General features: G+C 34.1%; 1 protein-coding gene across 12 annotated transcripts; it reads left to right on the top strand.

The window, feature by feature from the left end:
• The first annotated feature begins 950 nt into the window (after nucleotides 1-950).
• On the top strand, nucleotides 951-24,982 carry LOC126715945 (F-box/kelch-repeat protein At3g23880-like). 12 transcript variants are annotated; one of them, XR_007651963.1, is made up of 6 exons: nucleotides 16,109-16,331; nucleotides 16,805-16,985; nucleotides 17,729-17,791; nucleotides 19,375-20,606; nucleotides 23,245-23,296; nucleotides 24,582-24,982. XR_007651963.1 is itself a non-coding variant. In XM_050416808.1 (6 exons), the coding sequence occupies exon 5, from the start codon at nucleotides 19,397-19,399 to the stop codon at nucleotides 20,561-20,563; it is 1,167 nt and encodes a 388-aa protein (XP_050272765.1). In that variant the 5' UTR covers nucleotides 16,109-16,331; nucleotides 16,805-16,985; nucleotides 17,729-17,791; nucleotides 19,075-19,227; nucleotides 19,375-19,396; the 3' UTR covers nucleotides 20,564-20,606; nucleotides 23,245-23,788. The 12 variants fall into 12 exon arrangements, 7 of the variants coding, with proteins under 7 accessions (XP_050272768.1, XP_050272767.1, XP_050272765.1 ...); XR_007651962.1 differs by lacking the exon at nucleotides 24,582-24,982 and adding an exon at nucleotides 23,573-23,788; XR_007651960.1 differs by lacking the exon at nucleotides 24,582-24,982 and adding an exon at nucleotides 23,485-23,788.
• The last annotated feature ends 41 nt before the right edge of the window (nucleotides 24,983-25,023 follow it).

Genomic DNA, 25,023 nt, shown 5'->3' with positions numbered 1-25,023 from the left:
GACAATTGCCTATTAAATTAGAGGTCAATGCTAAATAACTCCTTTATATGGACAAAGATCAACTTCAAAATTCTCTTTTTAGCTTCTATCAAAATCAAATATTAATTACAACTTTGTTCATTTTTAAAATATAAAAATGAACTAAAATGCAAGACAAAAGTACGAAATATGATTCTTATGGCAATGACCCACTTCAAATTTCCTATAAAAAAAAGAAAGACTTAAAAGGTGAAAATGAGATACACCCAACGAATGAACAAATATTTGCTTTTTTTTTTTTTTTTTTTTTTTTTTTTTTCTAACACTAGATTCTGATATATATATTTTTTTGATAAGCTAGATTCTGATATTGTTGCAAAGTACTAGCCCCCTATTCTTTGTTCCGTTGGATGCAAGCATCTTGTATCATTATAACTGTTGTAAATATCAAATCCTAACCAATTAAATAAAAAAAAAAAAAAAAATCAGATTTTAGCACCACACTGACATGAACCCACAGGCCACAGCCCCTAATAATAAGAACACAAGGCCACAAAAACGAGAAGTTTGGAAAAAAAATGGAACAAAATTGGCACCTTACAAGTGTAGAAATGTTGCCAACGTTGAGATGGAAGGAAGTGGCAGCCAAACGGTGGTGGTGGTGGTGGTGGTGGTGATGAGAGAGAGAGCTCCAAAAATAAAGATTGAAAATGAAAAGCTTTTTTTTTACCTTCATCGAACCTGCCCAATTTCCAAATCAAAATTTGAATTTCAACAGGGGTTAACGTTGCTGGATTAACGGAAGCTAGAGCACTGGTAATAGTGGTATTAGATAACTATATTGCATCCGTAAAGTTATTGAATGGTTAAAATACATGCTACAGTAACGATGCTATAGCTAAAATTTACCAAGTAGCTAAAATTTTCCCTCTCTCTTTTCTCATTAAAAAAAAATATTTTTTCTTTTCTTTCTTTCTCTCTCTCCCTCTCTCTCTCTGCTTATCTTCTTCCTTCCTTTTTCCTTCTCATTTTTTTTTTCCCTCTCCCTCATCGCTGAGACCCATCTCGTTCAACAGCCTCGTTCAATAGCCTCTCTCTCACCAAAAAGTAAGGCTTGAGATTGTGGCTTCCTCTGCGTCATCTTCAGCTTTCTCGGCTCTCTTTTCTCTGTTCCAAGCACTCACAGAGTCACAGGTCAGTATTTTACTTTGCTTAATTTTTGTCACTATCTCTCACTTATCACTTTTGCTTTGTAAAATTTTGAACATTATCTGAATTCTTACCAACTTTTCTCAACTGGGTATTCGTAGTTTGGCTGGTTATTGAGTGTTGCTCTTGCTTTTGAGCTATGCAAAATCCCAGTTGTATGCTATTGTGGAGTTTTGTTATTGCCTACAATCTGTTCGTTGAAATGCTTTCTTGGGTCTTGAATAGGTTCTTGTCAATAAATATACAAAATTTTCTCTCTGACTCTTGGGGGTTTAAAGTTGTTGAATGGTTATCTGTGGAACTATACCAACACACTGTCTCTTTTCTCATATTTCTGTAGTCTAGAATGATCATGTTTTAACTTCCATAGCATTCTGCTGCAGCTAAAACTGTTTTGAAGGCCATTGATGGATGTAGTTTTCAGTGTAAAATATTTTATTTCGAAACAAATGAAGCGTAAATAAATACTACAGTACTATTTATTCCATCTGCCCAGATTTGCTCTCCAAGCTTGTTCTCCGCCCATCACCAGATTTTGCCGTCAACTCAACCCTAAAAGGTACTCTTCTTCCATTTCTTTTTCGTTTGCAATTCATTTTTGTGATTTTGATTGGATACTCTTGTTAAACTTATTTATATTTTGATAAGCCCAGTTGAGTAGTGTGCATAGTAGTAGTAGTAGTAGTAACTTCTAACAATATCAGTGATACATTTAAAAAAAATATGTGAAGCAAGACACTTAGGAATTTGATATTGGAATCATGGTTCAATTTTGAAACCAAATATATATATATATATATATATAACTGATGCCAATGGACCAAATGCATTTTATCTGCTAGCCTCGACGGTATTGTTTTAAGGTGTGAAGACGCATCAAAGAATGATGTCATACCAGTTTAGCAGTATGTGAGCTGTAAACTTCTTCAGCTATTAATTTTCTTAGGAAGTACTCTCTCTCTCTCTCTCTCTTTCTCTCTTTATTAATATCAGTGGTGCTGGTGGTGGGAGTAACAAGTGATGGAGATTGTAATAGTTTAAGGTGGGGTTGTGGTGATTTATTCCTATAACATGGTGTATAGTTTTCCAGGCTTTTATTCTATTTTATTTTTCTTCTAGGGTTGGAAGCTTTTTATTTTTATTTTTATTGGGGGTGGCTTGATGCAATGGGAATTTTACTTGTTTTGAGCAGATTGGGTTTATGTTAAATAGAAGGAAAATGTTATGAGCATATTGTCTCTATACAGAAAATTGTATCAATCTGTCTTATAGATGCATTATTTTTATCCCACTAATGACAAGTCATAATTTGACTGTCTTATTATATATATGGCATCATTTGGTTTTAACCCATTTGCATATGGATGTATTCAAGGCAGGCTGTAAGGTGGTTGAGTTTATTAAAATATTGAGGATGGAATAATAAAACAAGATGTAAAGCAGGGATTTTCTGTCCATGCTGAATGCAATGATTGTTGAGAGATTCAATGCTTTTATTTTAGCAATAATTTTGTCATAGGTTATATGCATCCTCCCTATCACCGTGGACCTCACAGCCGTGAGGGATCCACACGTTATGAGGAGGATGCATATGTCCAACACACGAGATACCTTCTCTTATTTCAGATGGTATGGCTTGAAGAATTGTGCCTGGACGATTAGTTAAGAAACTATATCTTGATTAATTGGGAAGCTTTATGGATCAAAACAAAAACACTAAAAAGTACCACCATTAATCAGAAGACTTTACATAGATCTGCAGAAAATTCCTTAGATAGGATAAGAAATTACATACAGTGACAATGGAATACTCACTACTAGACAGGCAACCATTAATCAAGAAACTATAAATAAGCGTAATCAGTTATATATATATAACTGATTATTTTTCTATTATTATTTTTGTAAATATTTTTGGCTAATCATTTATAACTGATTTGGCTTCTTAGGACTTCTTAGGTGTCCTACCACATAAAATTATGCAATGCACTGCAGGGGCACAACCAACAACTTTTACAAAGCCAGGGCAGCACACAATACCCCAAATTAACACACAACTTTGTTTAGAATGGACCCTTTCATTTTGCTGCTACCTGTCATTTTACTTCTAATGAGTTGAGGGTTTAATTTGTTACTTTTTGAATTTTTAGGGTTTAATACTTTTGAAACTGTAAATTTTAATTTGTTACATTTCTAATTACTGGATTTAAAATACAACTATTTAATCATTTTTTCTTTCTCTATATATATATTGATTATAGAGAGCCAAGGACCTGAACTGAAGCATGCGAATCTGCAAGGCACGACGGCAAAGCTTTACGATCCCAAATGACCTCGTCGAGGACATACTTTCAAGACTACCTGTGAAGTCTCTCATGCGATTCAAGTGCGTATCCAAAGCATGGCACACTTTGATTAGTAGTCGTCGATTCGCTAAATCCCATTTTCAGAGAGCATCTCAAAACCCCAGCTGCATGAACGTCATTGTTTTTACTGACAATTGTGTTTTATCGTTAGGTTATGAAGCACTATTTCAAACCTGTGTTCATGGTCAACCAGTTGATGTTGATTTTCAAGGTTTTCCATTGTGGGGTGAAGAATATGTTGAGACAAACTTGGCTTCTTGCAATGGCTTGGTATGTATTGAATTATATAACAGGCGCAAACGAACATCTGAATATTTGGTTTGGAACCCATCTACCAAAAGTTACAAAAACATACCAAGACCAACATCAACACCTGATTCAATGTCTTGTTGGTTTTACCGTTTTGGTTTTGGCTATGATTATTCCACTGATGATCATAAGATAGTAAGGCCTTTCCAGATTTTCCCTTTTGATATAAAAAGGATTGAGATCTTTTCACTCAAGACCTTTACTTGGAAGACAATTCTGGTGGATGTGGACAATATTTATAACTGCAGTCTTCCATTGATCCCAAAGACTACCTACTGCAACGGGGCAATTTATTGGAGTGCTAGGAAATATGGGAAGCCGTCAATCGTTTATTTTGACTTAGCAGAGGAGATATTTCATGAGCTGCCATGGCCAGAATCTGTTTTGTATTGCATAAGAGACAAATCATCAGGAAAATGTTTCTATACAACAGGTTTATGGGAGTTGGGGACTTTTGGAGAACACCTGTGTCTATCTGTGTGCACTGGCGAATCCCGCAAAAACTTGTGTATTCAGCTATGGGTGATGAAGGAATCTTGGACTAGATTGGCGACCATTCCATATTTGGGCACTTGTTTGAGGCCTATGTGCGTGTCAAAGAATGGTGAAAAGGTTTTAATGCGGGAGACTCAAGTTAAATATGTTGGAATAACCGGAGAATGGTATTACAAATTGGTAGAATGGAATTTGACAGATCATACCTGTACAAGTATATTATGTGATCCCAATCCAAGAATGGAAGCAGCTACATATGTGGAAAGCCTTTATCTGCAATGATTGGCTTGATGTGGGCGGCTATAAGAGCTAGAAAACTGATCAGGTAAAATATATGTGTGAACAGAATGTGATACTTTTTAACTTTAGAACAACATGATATTTTAGCTGTCAAAGTTGTACTTGTTCTGGTATCCAGGAAATAATATAATATCAATTTAGTATTCTAGTTTCCAATAGTTGTTGAAAATGAACATACATGGACCACAACACAACTAAACGGAGGGAGGATTGGCAAACACTGAAAGCTGAAAGCTTTCCACATGTATCTAGTGCCACATATAAATGGCGTCACACTTGTTTATTTCAGTTAAAATAGAGCCCATTCTGATTTAGTTTTTTCCCCTTTTTTGGCTTGTTAAGAATTTGATTTAAAATATATTAAGATAAACTTATAAAAGTGTATGTGATTTTTGTTTTGAATTTAGTGCTTACCCCTGTAATAGCTATTAACTCCTCGTATGAATTAACTCCTAGTGTCCCTTACATAATAAAATAATGTGAAATTTCTCTTGTATTGTCAAGTGGAAACCAGTGTTTCATTTCTTCTCCTATCAATATGCACAAATATAGTTTATCGCTGGATTAGAGAGGTTATAAGAGGATGATTCTTTTTATTTTTATTTTTTTCCCAACAAAATCAAAAGGATGCATATCACATTAAATCCCACTAGACACAGTGGGGTCATCTTAAATGGTATAATAGCAAGAGAAGGTTTCAAACTCTATGGAACATCTTAAAAACTCTTGTATCAACTTAGCAAAATGTCAGGAAATGAATGAAAGAATAGTGTGGCACAAGAGTCTGGTGGCAGGCACAAAAAATTATCCCCCCCCCCCCCCCCCCCCCTTTTTTTCTCCTTCATTGGATATACATGTAGAATTGTCTAACATTTTTGATCAACTGGAAAGCTTTACAATATAAGTACTAAGTAGCACCTTGCTTGGTGTATATAAATTTTATTTTACTATATTTTCTCTTTAGATGTGTTACATGTGCAATTAGTTTCAAGTAGATTCTGTTCTATTAAAACATGTTTCGTTGTCGATTTGTAGTTGCAATTGGTATGATGCGAATAACATGTGGCAAGAATCTAATTATAGTGAGCAAAAGAAACCCAGATTCTTGGTGCATTATAAAATTTCACTTTTCCCATTAATTAAGTGTTTTTTAACCCGTAAGTTTTTTTAATAACCATCATAGGGGATGTGGTGCTGCCTTTTGGAGTTAGTGGCTTGCCTTAGGAAAAGACACGGTCTGGTGTGAGTTGAATCTTTGAAGAGATGAGGATGGTTTGAGATTGTAGGGGCCATAAAGTAAGGCTAGGTTGAATGAGGAATATCTAATGGTTTAGGTGGGGAGATGATTCTCTAGTCTTGGCAGGTATATATTTACAACATAGATAGGCTTGTATTATACATTGATGGTTTAGTCTTTTTTGGTATGATATCAAACTAAGCACCCAGGTTATCATAGCTATACAAAAATTACAGTAGTAGAGCTACTTATAAGAAAACTTTTTCAATGGATAATGTTGTGGTTCTCCTCTCTTTGATGCGTGGATTTAGGGATTTGTGAACCTTAAGACGTGATTGTGCTTTGTGGTTCTTGCTAACTCCCCTACTCTCCCTTAATCCAAAAGGACCATTAGGCAACAAGTTAGTTTTCGTATTCTAGTTAAGGAACCAGATCCAAGCACTCTTTAGAAACTTTTAGAGAGCTTCTGTGCCATCATTACAAAATTTTTGCTAACTAATCCATTGTTAAATTGTATTATTTATATAAGATTGAATCAGTTGGATTATTCTAAAAATTGGTTTTTGGTTCAACTTGTTGATCTTAAAGAGAAGTATTCAGTTTTTATAAGCTTGTTGATAGGTCAGTAATCTTATCTTGGCTAGTTTTATTTGCTTCAAAAACAAAGTTCTATTTATTAAATACTCTTTTGTATTTCATTAAAAAAATTTATTTAGCTAATTTTGCCGCATAGATTTAAAGAAAAGAAATATAATTTCTTCCTCATTGAAATATTATAATTGTATTAAACCCAATTGGATTTTTAGATGGTTCCTATTTCCTCAAACTTGGATTAGGAATGCGTAAATTCTTCAAAAGAACCCATATTTGAAGGAAATATATGTCTAAACTCTGATTTTATTCTATATGATTTTTGGATTTGAACTAAAATGAAACTGGATAAATTTGATAAATTTATTGTACATTTTGACTATGTTATGGACCCAGTTAAAGTGGGGCTATACATTGTCTCAGAAACTAGTTTCTTTAGGGGCGTATCATGGGCGGACATGTGATTCTAAGCCAAGTCATGAAGATATATTGTGACCATTGTCATAAAAATTGTTAAGAATCTGATTAAATATGGTTATCATTTCAAGTCCAATGAAAATTTTGAACTCATTACAAATTATAATTTTTGTTGTCTTTGGAACCCATTACAATTATAAGTTTCTGTTTTCAAAATCCGTTTTAAATTATATGAATTAATTTTCCTATTTGAACTGAAATATAGTCTCTAAGCTTTTGAAGTTTTATTTTATGCAAAATTTTATTTATAGTTGATACCTATCAAATTTTTTATTATTATTTATAGTTGAAATTTGGTTATTTATTGATTTATGAAACTCATCCCCCTTTTCTCCCCTTTCAATTTCAGATTTCGAGGAATAACAAGTTTAGGGGCTTTTGCTAATTGTTGTCCAAATAAGGTTAGTTTAAGAATTTTGGAACAAGATCAAACTCCTTGTATTTTGCACTTTCATTGTTTAGTATTTTATGCACCTGATGTTTTGGAGTTATGTTTTCATACTTTACAAATTTTTGGCATTTGAATTATTAAGGTTAGTTTTGAATTTTTTTACGTAATATTTCTTTGAGGATAGTCACCATTCTGTAGGAAGGCGTTGCAAACTTGTAAGATGAAAATTTTATAAGGACGTGACCGTTGTTGTTTGCCTATTATCTCATTATTATCTGTTGTGTTGAAGGCATCACAGAACGTAGATCTATTTCTCGACCAGATTGATCTACCCTTTGTCAAAGGGCCTTTGATATCTACAATGGTGTAAAACCTTCATTTCCCAATGAAGCAAGATACATCACGGGGCATTGGCCTTAAACTTTGTAATTTATAGTTTCTAACTTATAATTCATGTATAATTTGTTGCTATGTGTGAAGTTAAAATGGCACATTGCCGTTATCCTCTCGGTTGCTTGGTGTGTATCTGCCCGTATTTCTTAGTTGGGGAAATGTGATCTTTAAGAGGTACTACCACTAGTACTACCATACTAGACAGGCAGACCTTTTCCCTATGGGGAAAAAAGAGATACGAGTGTATTAAATAAAAAAAGAGGGCACATATAAATCTTATTTGAGGTATATAATACAAGATTGAAGAACTCATGAAATCTTGACATAGTTAACATACAAAATTGCTGAAAGCATTATTCATCTTTATTTTGTGCACTAAGTGATGATACCCCAACACAATAGATTGAAGTTAAAAAAAAAAAAATCACTTAAAGAAGTTGTCTTTGTTACAAAAAAGAAAAAGAAATATTTTTTCAATTTAATATTTCACAATCCATATGATAACACATTGACATACTCACTCTCTCTCTCTCAAACTCAAATATCTCTCCCTCACTTGGTGAGGAGAGAATAAAGGGTTTATGTCTAGATGTGTCTATGAGATAGAATGCAACATGTGAAATGTTTGATAGTACTGTATGAGATTGTTTTGTGTTGAACTATTTGGCAGCATTATCCATCAAGGGATGAATGGAATAGAGTTGAAAGGATGGCTCATTGTTTCTGGGCTTGATTAAAAATGGGTTTTTGTGGTGAATAGTTTGTATACTGTGTTAAGTTTTTTCGGTTTTGTAGAGTAGTTTTTGGACTTGATTAGAATGGGTTTTGGTTGTAAATAATTTGTGTAAATTTGTGGCTGTGGATATTTCTTCTTTTCTAGAGAAGCGAGGGAGAGAGAGATCATATGGGAAGGAAAAGGAGGTGAGAGAGAAAAAGGCAGTTTTTTTTGGCCTAGGACTGTCTCTCTTGTTAGTAGAAGTACAGTTAAAAAAAAACACTTATTCATACCAATCACATAATTATGTTTATTTTTTTTGTTATTAGAAAAATGGTGCCAAATGTTTTTTGTTTTGTTTCGAGTACTTCAAACAAGTATAACACTTTATATCATGATTTTCACATATTCTTGAACTTTGAGGTAGTGGCTATTTGACTGCTTGAATTTTATTTTGAATAATTTAGCACTACACTTTACATGTGTGCTAAATAGCTGCTTCTGTTGGTCTCCCTGTTTAATACTAACGTTCTACTCTAATTCACGTGACATGCATGGGGAAAAAACATTTTGCAAAAGTAATTGCAGGTTTGCAACTGATTGAGAGAGAACCATTTCATCATTTGCAAAATTAGAAAAGCAAAAACGAAAGATCTATTTCAGATCTGAAAATTTCAAAACGATACATTTTTTTTTTTTTTGAGAGACAGAGAAACAAACTAGAGAAAAGGAGGGTGAGGAATTGAGTTGGCGTGGAGCTCCTGAGCTGCTTCCATCTGGAAGAAGGTGGGCTGACCTCCTTGCCCTCCTGAATTCCTAACATTTTATCATTCTCTCTCTCTCTCATTGCTTCTTTTTTTTTTTTTTTTTTTTGGGATTTGTCATTATGGCCGTTTTTCTCTTCTAAAATTCTCAAAAGGATGAAGAGTTATGTTGTATTTGTACTTTCCTGTAATTAACAGTACCAAACTGAATGAGAGAAAATGCATCTAATGGTTGTAGAGACGTGGTCCTAATCTATCAAAAATGTTACTGAGAAAATATTCTAAAGATAATAGGGAAATTCTTTATGAGTTAAAAGGTGTGATGCCCTGTTCGTTTTTGATTTTTAGTTTTGTAGATGATTACAGTCTTTACAGATTTGAAACTGTTTCTTACTTCCTTTTCCTGTCTCTTGAAACTAAAAGGTGTGATGTTCTGTTCGTTTTTGTCTCTCTCTCTCAGTCGGTTGCAAACTTGCAATTGGTTTTGCAAAATGTTTTTTACTTGTGCATGTCACGTGAGTTAGAGTAGAACGTTATTAAACGGAGAGACTAACAAAAGTAACTATTTGGCACATAGGTATCAAATTGGCCAAAATAAAAGTTCATTGAGTCAAATAGCCACTATCTCAAAATTTAGGGGCGTGTCAGGGCATTTTTCCTGAAATAATGTGTTAAATTTGTTAGCTAAATAAGGATAAATTAATTGCAAAATTTAATTAGGGCCTAATCTTTTGGTACAAAACACTTGTCATAGAAATCAATTGTTTTTGGTTTAAAGCCCCAAATCAGAAATTAGAAGAGGCCTGAGAAGCCAAAAATAAAATTTCAAAATAACAACTAAAAGAACATTCATAATTTTTCCATTGTCAAACACGATAACAATTTATTAAATGCTAATGACAAATTCCAAAATTAAATTCTATTTTGAAAGACAAAAATGAAAGTTCCCAACTACTAGAAACAAGATTAAAAAGAACGTTCTTCCTCTAAAAAAAAAGATTAAAAAGAACGTTGAGTCTTGAAATGTTGAATGATGTCCTCCTCCTCGTGCAGCATGGTCAACACTGACTGAAGCAACCTCTTCATCATCATTTGCTCTTGCTTAGACACACTGTAATCTGATGGTAAATATAAATTCTTTAAATTACCAACCTCATTCATTTGCTTTTTCATGCAATCTAATAAGGCATTGAGTAATTCCCCAAAGCTCATACTATCACGCACAATTTGCCTAGGACTTGAGAGGATATTGGGATTAAGCAGGAAATCTTTCAACCCTTCTAGATGTGTGGCGTTCCTTATTTTAGTATGATGTTCTTTCAACCCTTCGAATCATGGCTATATTAAATCTAATATATTGATGTGAATGCTATCAGTATCTAATTTATTAATAGAGATATATAGCCATGATTCGAAGCTAACATGATCACATGCAATAGAGTTCCTAGGGACTTGAACTGCAGTAGTCATTGGGAAGAACCACTTTTTTAATATAAGTTTGTAAACCATCCCAATTGTCGGATATTCCTTAAGGCTGAATGAATAGAAATGAAAAGAATCAATTCCAAAAATCGAAGAGAAAATGAAATTCAATGGATCCAATTATTAGCAATTCAAATCATCGATCACAACTGTTTGTCATGAGTCTAATCAATAATAATCAAGCTTGGACATAAAACAAAAAATATACATAAACTTTGGCTAGTTATTGCAACTCTATGAGAGGTAGCACATTTAACGTGGGAGATATATTAAATCTAATAAATTAGATACTGATAGCATTCACATCAATATAGTTATTTTAATATTTCAGCAAATATATAACAAAAAATTAAATGAAAAAAAAAAAAAAAAAACTTACAGTGCAATATGTGAGAACATAATAGGAGATGCAAACATTGATTTCACGAAGCATAAGATAATGAAATTTGAAGCCAACTTTATTTGAATAGGAAAAATTTATGATACTTTAGTGTTAAAAGATTTATTGAACACTCAAAACAGATTTCCAATGACTTATAAAATAAATAGTTTTTTTTCAAATAGATTGTAAAATAATCCAAATAAATGACATAATTCACAAATGTGATTTATTTAAGTGCCATTTAACCAAATAATATCAAATACAAAAGAACCAATAGGGTATACATAGACCAAAGACAATATACTGTCTACATCAAACCCCAAACAAATTTTAGCTACCCCCAACGCTTCTAGCTACAACCAACAAGAGGAGAATTTCTAGAATTAATATATGTCTACTTTATTATTCAAATCTCATTGTTTTATTTTATTTTATTTTTATTTTTATACAAGATAGAAATTCAACTCTAACCTAATTTAAGTATATATGTGTGTGAAGTTCTCTCTTGGAGACTTGAACTCTGACACTTGCCTCCCACATTCTACAAGCACTTATAAAGTTTATAACAAGCACAATGTTTGTTATAAAGTTGATTATCAACCGAATTACAATAATAAGATAATTGAACATATCTCAATCTGATAGCTCTACCTAAAAACTAGGAATTCATTGTCTGAATTCTAACTCTAATCAACTACTAACAGCTCCCTTGGATAAAGGAACCACTCCACCCATTACTAATACTTTTATCCATGTTGCTAGTCATTTGCATCTTCTGTTTCTGTTGCAAGATATTCACGCCATCCATGCTAAATTGATGATGTTAATCCTCATCATCATTCTTAGCTTGCTGAAGCCTCGCACATCCACGCTGCATACATGCTGAAGCCTCATGCATCAAATTAAACATAGAGTGCTATCAAAATCACAAAACAAACCGAAATGACAAAAGAAAAGTGAAATAATTTAAAATTATTTGACATGATATAGGACAAGAAATTTCATTAACTTATTTTAGTTCCCTGTTAACATGAATACAAATCCACAAGTTTAAACAAACCAAAACTCTATGAAGCCTTTCAACAAGCAATTTTCTATGCCACTGAAAAAATTGTGGGACATTTAGTAATAATGTGAATAACAAGGGGACAATTACCTATTAAATTAGAGGTCAATGCTAAATAACTCCTTTATATGGACAAAGATCAACTTCAAAATTCTCTTTTTAGCTTCTATCAAAATCAAATATTAAGTACAACTTTGTTCATTTTTAAAATATAAAAATGAACTAAAATGCAAAAATCAAATATTAAGTACAACTTTGTTCATTTTTAAAATATAAAAATGAACTAAAATGCAAGACAAAAATACGAAATATGATTCTATGGCAATGACCCACTTCAAACTTCCTATAAAAAAAAAAAGAAAGACTTAAAAGGTGAAAATGAGATACACCCAACGAATGAACAAATATTTGCTTCTTTTTTTTCTAACACTAGATTCTGATATATTTTTTTTTTTGATAAACTAGATCCTAATATTGTTGCAAAGTACTAGCCCCCTATTCTTCGTTCCGTTGGATGCAAGCATCTTGTATCATTATAACTGTTGTAAATATCAAATCCTAACCAATTAAATCAAAAAAAAAAAAAAAAAAAAATCAGATTTTAGCACCACACTAACATGAACCCCCACAGCCCCTAATAATAAGAACACAAGGCCACAAGAAGGAGAGGTTTGGAAAAAAAATGGAACAAAATTGGCACCTTACAAGTGCAGAAATGTTGCCAACGTTGAGATGGAAGGAAGTGGCAGCCAAACGGTGGCTGTAGTGGTGATGAGAGAGAGAGAGCTCTAAAAATAAAGATTGAAAATGAAAAGCTTTTTTTTTTTTTTTTTTTTTTTTTTTTTTCCATCATCGAACCCGCCCAATTTCCAAATCAAAATTTGAATTTCAACAGGGATTAACGTTGCTGGAATAACGGAAGCTTGAGCACTAGCAATAGCTGTGTTAGAGCATTCTCATTAGGTGTGCCAAATGCCAAATGTTTAGCACACCAAACCCCAAAATATGAGCCTCATGAGATGTTTCAAATGCCAAAAATTTTGGCACACAGCTACAGTACCGTTTCAAATATGAGACGGTACGGACATCCATGCCAAATTTTTTATTATTTGTTTATTCACTCAACTCCCTCTTCACTCTCATTCTCTTCCTCTCTCATCCTCAAGCCGCCTGAAGCCGATCTCGCCTAAAGCCACCTTAAGCCGCTGAAACCGATCTCGCCTGAAGCTGCCTAAAGCTAATCTCGCCGCTGATGTCTCCTTACTGAAGCCGACCTCACCGCCTGAGCTGTGGGTTTGTTTGATTTGAGATGGGTTTTGAGGTTTGTGAATGTGGTGGGTTGTGGGTTAGTTGTGGCAATGGTACTGTGGTTGTGGCGACAATTTGGTGGTTGTGGTGGTGATTATTGGATAGTTGTGGTGGCTATTTTTTGGGTTGTTGTGGATTTCTTTTTTCCTGGTTGTGTGTGTGTGTGTGTTTTTTTTTTATTTAAAATTTTTAAGGTGCCGTTGGTGGATGTGGGTTTGTGCCAGTGGTGGCTGTCGATATTGTTGTGGCAGTGGTTGTTGATGGCCGTTGTTGTGGCAGTGGTGGAGGAATTGTTGTTGTTGGAGGAGTTTAATATATTATTTTAATGTGGTGTAAATATTATTTTAATGTATAGAATGGAAAAATAAAATATTTGATTTGATAAATGGTGTATTGTAAAATGACGTGATAAAATAATAAAGTAGGTTTTTAAGATGTCAAAATGACATTTTTTATAAGAAAACTGATAAAAATACTCTTAAATAGCTATATAGCTATCTTAGCACTAGCATTGAAAAATGCTATACTATACGATTATACCATCCCAAAAAACCACTTTATTACTTATACCATCCCATTTTACAATACCTCTCACATCCTAAAACTCTATTCTTATTAAAATATTATTCTTTATTCTTTCTTTATTATTTTTTTTTAACAAATACTTTTTTTCAGTTCCACTTTCCTAGGCTTTCCAACCGTTTTTTTTTTTTTTCCTCAGCCTCCCTCAACCTCTAGCACCGGTTCATCTCACAGAACCACACACACAGACCCATCAACAGAGCCACACACAGCCACACACACAAACCATCAAACCAGAGCCAACAACGGCCACCACACCCACCACCCAAGCCACCGATCAGAAACCACACCGTCGATTTGAAACCCATCGGAGCAAACCCATTCAAAAAACCACAAACAAAAACACCGGACCTAAGCCAAAAACACCAGTCACAGCCAAAAACCACAACCACCAAACCCACGCCGTCACCCACGACCCAAACACCGGACCCACAACCCAACCACGACCCAAACCCCGGACCCAACCACGACTCACAACCCCTTTAAGCACAAAAACCACAACCACAACCACAACCAAAAACATCGAACCCACGCCGGACCCAACCAAAAACCACAACCACAACCAAAAACCACAACCAAAAACACCGGACCCAAGCCAAAAACAACCAAAAACACCGGTCACAGCCAAAACCACAACCACCAAACCCACGCCGTCACCCACGACCCAAACACCGGACCCACAACCCAACCACGACCCACAACCCCTTTAAGCACAAAAACCACAACCACAACAAAAAACCACAACCAAAAACACCGGACCCACGCCAAAAACAACCAAAAACACCGGTCATAGCCAAAAACCCACTTCAGCCCACTCCGATCTTCGATCTCCGTGACCCACGCCATGACCCACTCCGATCTTCAACCCAGTTGGTATTGGTCGATGCTGGGGAGTTTCCTTGCTTTCACCACTTGAACGAATAAGTAGTGCATCTTCTCGACGAGATCGAATGAGGACTTCTCTATTGTCATGCTTTCTGTTGGATCCAACGGAGTAAAGTTGCTTCCATGTCCTGTAAATGGCCTCTTAATTGGTTGTGGACCTGCGATTCTCACTTCGGGCATTGATTTAGAAACAGATGCTGGATGATGCTTGGGTTTGAAAGAGGAAAGTGAGAAAGAGAGAATGAAGAGAGCGGAGAGAGCAGATGAGAAAGAGAGAATGAAGAGAGAGAATGTAACAGAAATTATGGGAGGAGAGAGAAATGTCGATTAAAATATATATATATTTTTTTACAATTGTGCTACAGTACAATTCTAAAGATAGAATTGTACTGTAGCACTATTGTAAAATTTTTTACAATTTCTGTGTTTAGCATCCTTTGATGCAGCCCATTTTGAGACATAAAATGCTAAAAAGGGCTGAAATATAGCATTAGCATTTTTCAATGCTAATGCACATCATTGATAAAATAAATGCTATAATAATGGTGCTATAACTAAAATTTAGCCAGTAGCTAATTTTTTTTTTTAATGCTAATGCACATCATTGATAAAATAAATGCTATAATAATAGCACCCACACTAGATGTGCTAAATGTGCCAAATGCCAAATATTTGGCACATTTAACACACCAAACACCAAAAAACACCAAATATCAGATGTTCTAAATCTCATAATTTTTACAACATGCTACAGTGTCATCATATATTTGGCACGGTACGGAAATCTGTGGCATATGATTTTTTTATTTTTTTATTCCTCTTTCTCTGTCAGTCGGTCAGTCCCCATGTTCTAAGCTTTTAATTTTGTGACATCTGTGGCTACAGTCCCCAATCCCCATTAGTGGCTACAGTCCTAGGTTTTAAAATAAGAATTAAGAAATAATATTTAAATGAAGTGGTAAAAATATAGAACATCTGATAAATGAGATATTATAAAATGATGTGGTAAAATAATAAAGTAGGCTTTTGATGTGGTAAAATGACATAATTTTTACAACAGCTGCTACGGATGCTTAATGGTGCTATAACTAAAATTTAGCCAGTAGCTAATTTTTTTTTTTTTTTAAACTTTCCCTCTCTCTCTCTCATTAAAAAAATATTCTTTTCTTTTCTTTCTTTTTCTCTCTCGCTCTCTCTCCTTCTCTTCTTTCCTCCTTTATCCTTCTCAATTTTTTTTTTCTCTCTCCCTCATCGCTGAGATGAGACCCATCTCGTTCAACAGCCTCGTTCAATAGCCTCTCTCTCACCAAAAAGTAAGGCTTGAGATTGTGGCTTCCTCTGCGTCATCTTCAGCATTCTCAGCCCTCTCTTCTCTGTTCCAAGCACTCACAGAGTCACAGGTCAGTATTTTACTTTGCTTAATTTTTGTCACTATCTCTCACTTATCACTTTTGCTTTGTAAAATTTTGAACATTATCTGAATTCTTACCAACTTTTCTCAACTGGGTATTCGTAGTTTGGCTGGTTATTGAGTGTTGCTCTTGCTTTTGAGCTATGCAAAATCCCAGTTGTATGCTATTGTGGAGTTTTGTTATTGCCTACCATCTGTTCGTTGAAATGCTTTCTTGGGTCTTGAATAGGTTCTTGTCAATAAATATACAAAATTTTCTCTCTGACTCTTGGGGGTTTAAAGTTGTTGAATGGTTATCTGTGGAACTATACCAACACACTGTCTCCTTTCTCATGTCTCTGTAGTCTAGAATGATCATGTTTTCGGCAAATTCAGATAATGTTCAAAATTTTGAGCTATGCTCCGACGAGTTCATGTTTTAACTTCCTAGACTACATGATCATCCTGCATCAATAAATTCAGGAGACGCGCTTAGTGAGGTTTCGGCATTTGTGCAAGATTAGAACAAGCGCTTCGTCTCAAATACTTTGTAGATCTATGGTGAATCGAAGATCTTGTTAGACAGCCAAATATGAACTCGTCGGAGCTCTCCAGTTCTCGATCCACACGCGAATCTCAACTTCTCAATCTCCTTTTCCATTGAGTCAGTATCGGTTCTACTCTGTTTTTTCTTATTTCTATTTCTTTTGTTTATGTTTGAAATGAGCTATTTGAAGTGTGGTTTGTATCAACTCTGTTTGGTGTCTGAGAAAATGTAAAAGAACGTGAAAGAAAATGAACTTTTAAGCGTAATTGTTTCTGTTTGGTTGCTGAGAAAATAAAAGAAAAGTGAAAGAAAATGAGCTATTTCAAGTGTGTTTTTCAACTGTTGCTGAGAAAATGCAGGAAACTTGTAGAGAATGAATCCTGTTTAAATGGGTTAAATGGGTTACTAGATTAAATGAGTTGGGTACCTAATGGGTATTTAAATGGGTAATAAAGGGATAATTAGGTACATGACCCATCAATGACTCAACCCAAAATCTACCCAACTCATGCATTTTCCACCCCATACCAAATTTTTATTTTTGGTAGCTAATTTGAGTTTGGGTGACTTTGTAAAGAAATTCTAGTTTGGGTTTGAAAATATCTGCTTTGATTCATGGATGTATTTTGATTGAAATCAGAGAATTAGAGCTTGATTAGTTGAGAATCTTGAGTTTGGGTTTTCTCTAATTGTGAGGAAATTTTTTCATTTTAAATCGTGCCAAACACTAGAAAATGATTTCTTCCGCATTTTCATGTATACAACCAAACAGGATAAAATGAAAACATTTTCAGTGTCAAATATTTTATTTCGAAACAAATGAAGTGTAAATAAATACTATATTTATTCCATCTGCCCAGATTTGCTCTCCAAGCTTGTTCTCCGCCCATCACCAGATTTTGCTGTCACGTCAACCCTAAAAGGTACTCTTCTTCCATTTCTTTTTCGTTTGCAATTCATTTTCGTGATTTGATTGGATACTCTTGTTAAACTTTTTTATATTTTGATAAGCCCAGTTGAGTAGTGTGCATAGTCGTAGTAGTAACTTGTAACAATATCAGTGATACATTTAAAAAAAAAATGTGAAGCAAGACACTGGGGAATTTGATATTGGAATCATGGTTCAGTTTAGCAGTACGTGAGCTGTAAACTTCTTCAGCTATTAATTTTCTTAGGAAGTATTCTCTCTCTCTCTCTCTCCTTCTACTAATATCAGTGGTGCTGGTGGTGGGAGTAACAATTGATGGAGATTGTAATAGTTTAAGGTGGGGTTGTGGTGATTTATTCCTTTAACATGGTGTATAGTTTTCCAGGCTTTCATTCTATTTTATTTTTATTCTAGGGTTGGAAGCTTTTTATTTTTATTTTTATTGGGGGTGGCTTGATGCAGTGGGAATTTTACTTGTTTTGAGCAGATTGGGTTTATGTTAAATAGAAGGAAAGTGTTATGAGCATATTGTCTCTATACAGAAAATTGTATCAATCTGTCTTATTGATGCATTATTTTTATCCCACTAATGGCTAGTCATAATTTGACTGTCTTATTATATATATGGCATCATTTGGTTTTAACCCATTTGCATACGGATGTATTCAAGGCAGGCTGTAAGGTGGTTGAGTTTATTAAAATATTGAGGATGGAATGATAAAACAAGATGTGAAGCAGGGATTTTCTGTCCATGCTGAATGCAATGATTGTTGAGAGATTCAATGCTTTTATTTTAGCAATAATTTTGTAATAGGTTATATGCATCCTCCCTATCACCATGTACCTCACAGCCGTGAGGGATCCACACGTTATGAGGAGGATGCATATATTCAACACACGAGATACTTTCTCTTATTTCAGATGGTATGGCTTGAAGAATTGTGCCTGGACAATTAGTCAAGAAACTATATCTTGATTAATTGGGAAGCTTTATGGATCAAAACAAAAACACTAAAAAGTACAACCATTAATCAGAAGACTTTACATGGATCTGCAGAAAATTCCTTAGACAGGATAAGAAATTACATACAGTGACAATGGAATACTCACTACTAGACAGGCAACCATTAATCAAGAAACTATAAATAAGCGTAATCAGTTATATATATATTTGGTTCCATAGTTATATATATATATATATATATAACTGATTATTTTTCTATTATTATTTTTGTAAATATTTTTGGCTAATCATTTATAACTGATTTGGCTTCTTAGGTGTCCTACCACATAAAATTATGCAATGCACTGCAGGGGCACAACCAACAACTTTTAGAAAGCCAGGGCAGCACACAATACCCCAAATTAACACAACTTTGTTTAGGATGGACCCTTTCATTTTGCTGCTACCTGCCATTTTACTTCTAATGAGTTGAGGGTTTAATTTGTTACTTTTTGAATTTTTAGGGTTTAATACTTTTGAAACTATAAATTTTAATTTGTTACATTTTTAATTATTAGATTTAAAATATAACTATTTAATCATTTTTTCTTTCTCTATATATATATTGATTATAGAGCCAAGGACTTGAACTAAAGCATGCGAATTTGTAAGGCACGGCGGCGAAGCTTTACGATCCCAAATGACCTCGTTGAGGACATACTTTCAAGACTACCAGTGAAGTCTCTCATGCGATTCAAGTGCGTATCCAAAGCATGGCACACTTTGATCAGTAGTCGCCAATTCGCTAAATCCCATTTTCAGAGAGCATCTCAAAACCCCAGCTGCATGAACGTCCTTGTTTTTACTGACAATTGTGTCTTATCGTTAGGTTATGAAGCACTATTTCAAACCTGTGTTCATGGTCAACCAGTTGATGTTGATTTTCAAGGTTTTCCATTGTGGGGTGAAGAATTTGTTGAGACAAACTTGGCTTCTTGCAATGGCTTGGTATGTATTGAATTATATAATAGGCGCAAACGTACATCTGAATATTTGGTTTGGAACCCATCTACCAAAAGTCACAAAAACATACCAAGACCAACATCAACACCTGATTCAATGTCTTGTTGGTTTTACCGTTTTGGTTTTGGCTATGATTATTCCACTGATGATCATAAGATAGTAAGGCCCTACCAGATTTTCCCTTTTGATATAAAAAGGATTGAGATCTTTTCAATCAAGACCTTTACTTGGAAGACAATTCTGGTGGATGTGGACAATATTTATAACTGCAGTCTTCCATTGACCCCAAAGACTACCTACTGCAATGGGGCAATTTATTGGAGTGCTATGAAATATGGGAAGCCGTCAATCATTTATTTTGACTTAGCAGAGGAGATATTTCATGAGCTGCCATGGCCAGAATCTGTTTTGTATTGCGTAAGAGACGGGTCATCAGGAAAATGTTTCTATACAACAGGTTTATGGGAGTTGGGGACTTTTGGAGAACACCTGTGTCTATCTGTGTGCACCGGCGAATCCCGCAAAAACTTGTGTGTTCAGCTATGGGTGATGAAGGAATCTTGGACTAGATTGGCGACCATTCCATATTTGGGCACTTGTTTGAGGCCTATGTGCGCGTCAAAGAATGGTGAAAAGGTTTTAATGCGGGAGACTCAAGTTAAAAGTGTTGGAATAACCGGAGAATGCTATTACAAATTGGTAGAATGGAATTTGACAGATCACACCTGTACAAGTATATTATGTGATCCCAATCCAAGAATGGAGGCAGCTACATATGTGGAAAGCCTTTATCTGCAATGATCGGCTTGATGTGGGCGGCTATAAGAGCTAGAAAACTGATCAGGTAAACTATATTTGTGTGAACAGAATGCGATACTTTTTAACTTTAGAACAACATGATATTTTAGCTGTCAAAGTTATACTTGTTCTGGTATCTAGCAAATAATATAATATCAATTTAGTATTCTAGTTTCCAATAGTTGTTTAAAATGAACATACATGGACCACAACACAACTAAACAAAGGGAGGATCGGCAAACACTGAAAGCTGAAACCTTTCCACATGTATCTAGTGCCACGTATAAACGGCATCACACTTGTTTATTTCAGTTAAAAAAGAGCGGATCCTGATTTAGTTTTTTCCCCTTTTTTGGCTTGTTAAGAATTTGATTTAAAATATATTAAGATAAACTTATAAAAGTGTATGTGATTTTTGTTTTGAATTTAGTGCTAACCCCTGTAATAACTATTAACTCCTCGTATGAATTAACTCCTAGTCTCCCTTACATAATAAAATAATGTGAAATTTCTCTTGTATTGTCAAGTGGAAACCAGTGTTTCATTTCTTTTCCTATCAATATGCACAAATATAGTTTATCGCTGGATTAGAGAGGTTATAAGAGGATGATTCTTTTTATTTTTATTTTTTTCCCAACAAAATCAAAAGGATGCATACCACATTAAATCCCACTAAACACAGTGGGGTCATCTTAAATGGTATAATTGCAAGAGAAGGTTTCAAACTCTATGGAACATCTTAAATATCCTTGTATCAACTTAGCAAAATGTCAAGAAATGAATGAAAGAATAGTGTGGCACAAGAGTCTGGTGGCAGGCACGAAAAATTCCCACCTCCCCCCCCCCCCCCCCCTTTTTTTTCTCGTTCATTGGATATATATGTAGAATTGTCTAACATTTTTGACCAATCACTAGAAAGCTTTACAATATAAGTACTAAGTAGCACCTTGCTTGGTGTATATAAATTTTATTTTACCATATTTTCTTTTTAGATGTGTTACATGTGCAATTAGTTTCAAGTAGATTCTGTTCTATTAAAACATGTTTCGTTGTCCTTTTGTAATTGCAATTGGTATGATGCGAATAACATGTGGCAAGAATCTAATTATAGTGAGCAAAAGAAACCCAGATTCTTGGTGCATTATGAAGTGTCACTTTTCCCGTTAATTAAGTGTTTTTTAACCCTTAAATTTTTTTAATAACCATCATAGGGGATGTGGTGTCGCCTTTTGGAGCTAGTGGCTTGCCTTAGGAAAAGTCACGGTCTGGTGTGTGTTGAATCTTTGAAGAGATGAGGATGGTTTTAGATTGTAGGGGCCATAAAGTAAGGCTAGGTTGAATGAGGAATATCTAATGGTTTAGGTGGGGAGATGATTCTCTAGTCTCGGCAGGTATATATTTACAACATAGATAGGCTTGTATTATACATTGATGGTTTAGTCTTTTTTGGTTTGTTATCAAACTAAGCACCCAAGTTATCATAGCTATACAAAAATTACAGTAGTAGAGCTACTTATAAGAAAACTTTTTCAATGGATAATGTCATGGTTCTCCTCTCTTTGATGCGTGGATTTAGGGATTTGCGAACCTTAAGACGTGATTGTGCTTTGTGGTTCCGGCTAACTCTACTCTACTCTCCCTTAATCCAAAAGGACCATTAGGCAACAAGTTAGTTTTCGTATTCTAGTGAAGGAACCAGATCCAAGCACTCTTTAGAAACTTTTAGAGAGCTTCTGTGCCATCATTACAAAATTTTTGCTAACTAATCCATTGTTAAATTGTATTATTTATATAAGATTGATGCAGTTGGATTATTCTAAAAATTGGTTTTTGGTTCAACTTGTGGATCTTAAAGAGAAGTATTCAGTTTTTATAAGCTTGTTGATAGGTCAGTAATCTTATCTTGGCTAGTTTTATTTGCTTCAAAAACAAAGTTCTATTTATTAAATACTCTTTTGTATTTCATTAAAAAAATTTATTTACCTAATTTTGTCGCATAGATTTAAAGAAAAGAAATATAATTTCTTCCTCATTGAAATATTATAATTGTATTAAACCCAATTGGATTTTTTGATGGTTCCTATTTCCTCAAACTTGGATTAGGAATTTGTAAATTTTTCAAAAAGAACCCATATTTGAAGGAAATATATGTCTAAACTCTAATTTTATTGTATATGATTTTTGGATTTGAACTAAAATGAAACTGGATAAATTTGATAAATTTATTGTACATTTTGACTATGTTAAGGACCCAGTTAAAGTGGGGCTATACATTGTCTCAGAAACTAGTTTCTTAAGGGGCATATCATGGGCGGACATGTGATTCTAAGCCAAGTCATGAAGATATATTGTGACCGTTGTCATAAAAATTGTTAAGAATCTGATTAAATATGGTTATCATTTCAAGTCCAATGAAAATTTTGAACTCATTACAAATTATAATTTTTGATGTTTTTGGAACCCATTACAATTATAAGTTTATGTTTTCAAAATCCGCTTTAAATTATATGAATTAATTTTCCTATTTGAACTGAAATATAGTCTCTAAGCTTTTGCATTTTTATTTTATGCAAAATTTTATTTATAGTTGATACCTATCAAATTTTTATTATTATTTATAGTTGAAATTTGGTTATTTATTGATTTATGAAGCTCATCCCCCTTGCTCCCCCTTTCAATTTCAGATTTCGAGGAATAACAAGTTTAGGGGCTTTTGCTAATTGTTGTCCACATAAGGTTAGTTTAAGAATTTTGGAACAAGATCAAACTCCTAGTATTTTGCACTTTCATTGTTTAGTATTTTATGCACCTGATGTTTTGGAGTTTCGTTTTCATACTTTACAAATTTTTGGCATTTGAATTATTGAGGTTAGTTTTGAATTTTTTTACGTAATATTTCTTTGAGGATAGTCACCATTCTGTAGGAAGGCTTTGCAAACTTGTAAGATGAAAATTTTATAAGGATGTGACCGTTGTTGTCTGCCTATTATCTCATTATCTGTTGTGTTGAAGGCATCACAGAACGTAGATCTATTTCTCGACCAGATTGATCTACCCTTTGTCAAAGGGCCTTTGATATCTACAATGGTGTAAAACTTTCATTTCCCAATGAAGCAAGATACATAACGGGGCATTGGCCTTAAACTTTGTAATTTATAGTTTCTAACTTATAATTCATGTATAATTTGTTGCTATATGTGAAGTTAAAATGGCGCATTGCCTTTATCCTCTCGGTTGCTTGGTGTATATCTGCCCATATTTTCTTTGTTGGGGAAATGTGATCTTTAAGAGGTACTGCCACTAGTACTACCGTACTAGACAGGCAGACCTTTTCCCTATGGGGAAAAAGAGATACGAGTGTACTAAATAAAAAAAGAGGGCCCATATAAATCTTATTTGAGTATATAATACAAGATTGAAGAACTCATGTAATCTTGACATAGTTAACATACAAAATTGCTGAAAGTATTATTCATCTTTATTTTGTGCACTAAGCGATGATACCCCAACACAATAGATTGAAGTTGAAAAAAAAAATCACTTAAAGAAGTTGTCTTTGTTACAAAAAGGAAAATGAAATATTCTATCAATTTAATATTTCACAATCCATATGATAACACATTGACATACTCGCTCTCTCTCTCTCTCTCAAACTCAAATATCTCTCCCTCACTTGGTGACGAGAGAATAAAGGGTTTATGTCTAGATGTGTCTATGAGATAGAATGCAACATGGGAAATGTTTGATAGTACTGTATGAGATCGTTTTGTGTTGAACTATTTGGCAGAGGAAGATGCTAATTTCAAGCATTATCCATCAAAGGATGAATGGAATAGAGTTGAAAGGATGGCTTATTGTTTCTGGGCTTGATTAAAAATGGGTTTTTGTGGTGAATAGTTTGTGTACTGTGTTAAGTTTTTTCTTATTTGTAGAGTAGTTTTTGGACTTGATAAGAATGGGTTTTGGTTGTAAATAATTTGTGTAATTTGTGGCTGTGGATATTTCTTCTTTTCTTTTCTAGAGAAGCGAGGGAGAAGCGAGGGAGAGAGAAATCATATGGGAAGGAAAAGGAGGTGAGAGAGGAAAGGCAATTTTTTTTTGGCCTAGGACTGTCTCTCTCGTTAGTAGAAGTACAGTTAAAGAAAACACGTATTCATACCAATCACATAATTATGTTTATTTTTTTTGTTATTAGAAAAATGGTGCCAATTTTTTTTTTTTTTTTTTTTCTTTGAGTACTTCAAACAAGTATTACACTTTTTAAATCATGATTTCCACATGTTCTTGTACTTTGAGGTAGTGGCTATTTGACCGCTTGAATTTTATTTTGAATAATTTAGCACTACACTTTACATGTGTGCTAAATAGCTGCTTCTGTTGGTCTCCCTGTTTAATACTAACGTTCTACTCTAATTCACGTGACATGCATGGGGAAAAAACATTTTGCAAAAGTAATTGCAAGT

Source organism: Quercus robur, chromosome 2 (assembly GCF_932294415.1).
Source record: "Quercus robur chromosome 2, dhQueRobu3.1, whole genome shotgun sequence".
Taxonomy (NCBI): Eukaryota; Viridiplantae; Streptophyta; class Magnoliopsida; order Fagales; family Fagaceae; genus Quercus; species Quercus robur.
This window is presented reverse-complemented; position numbering and strand designations above follow the sequence as displayed.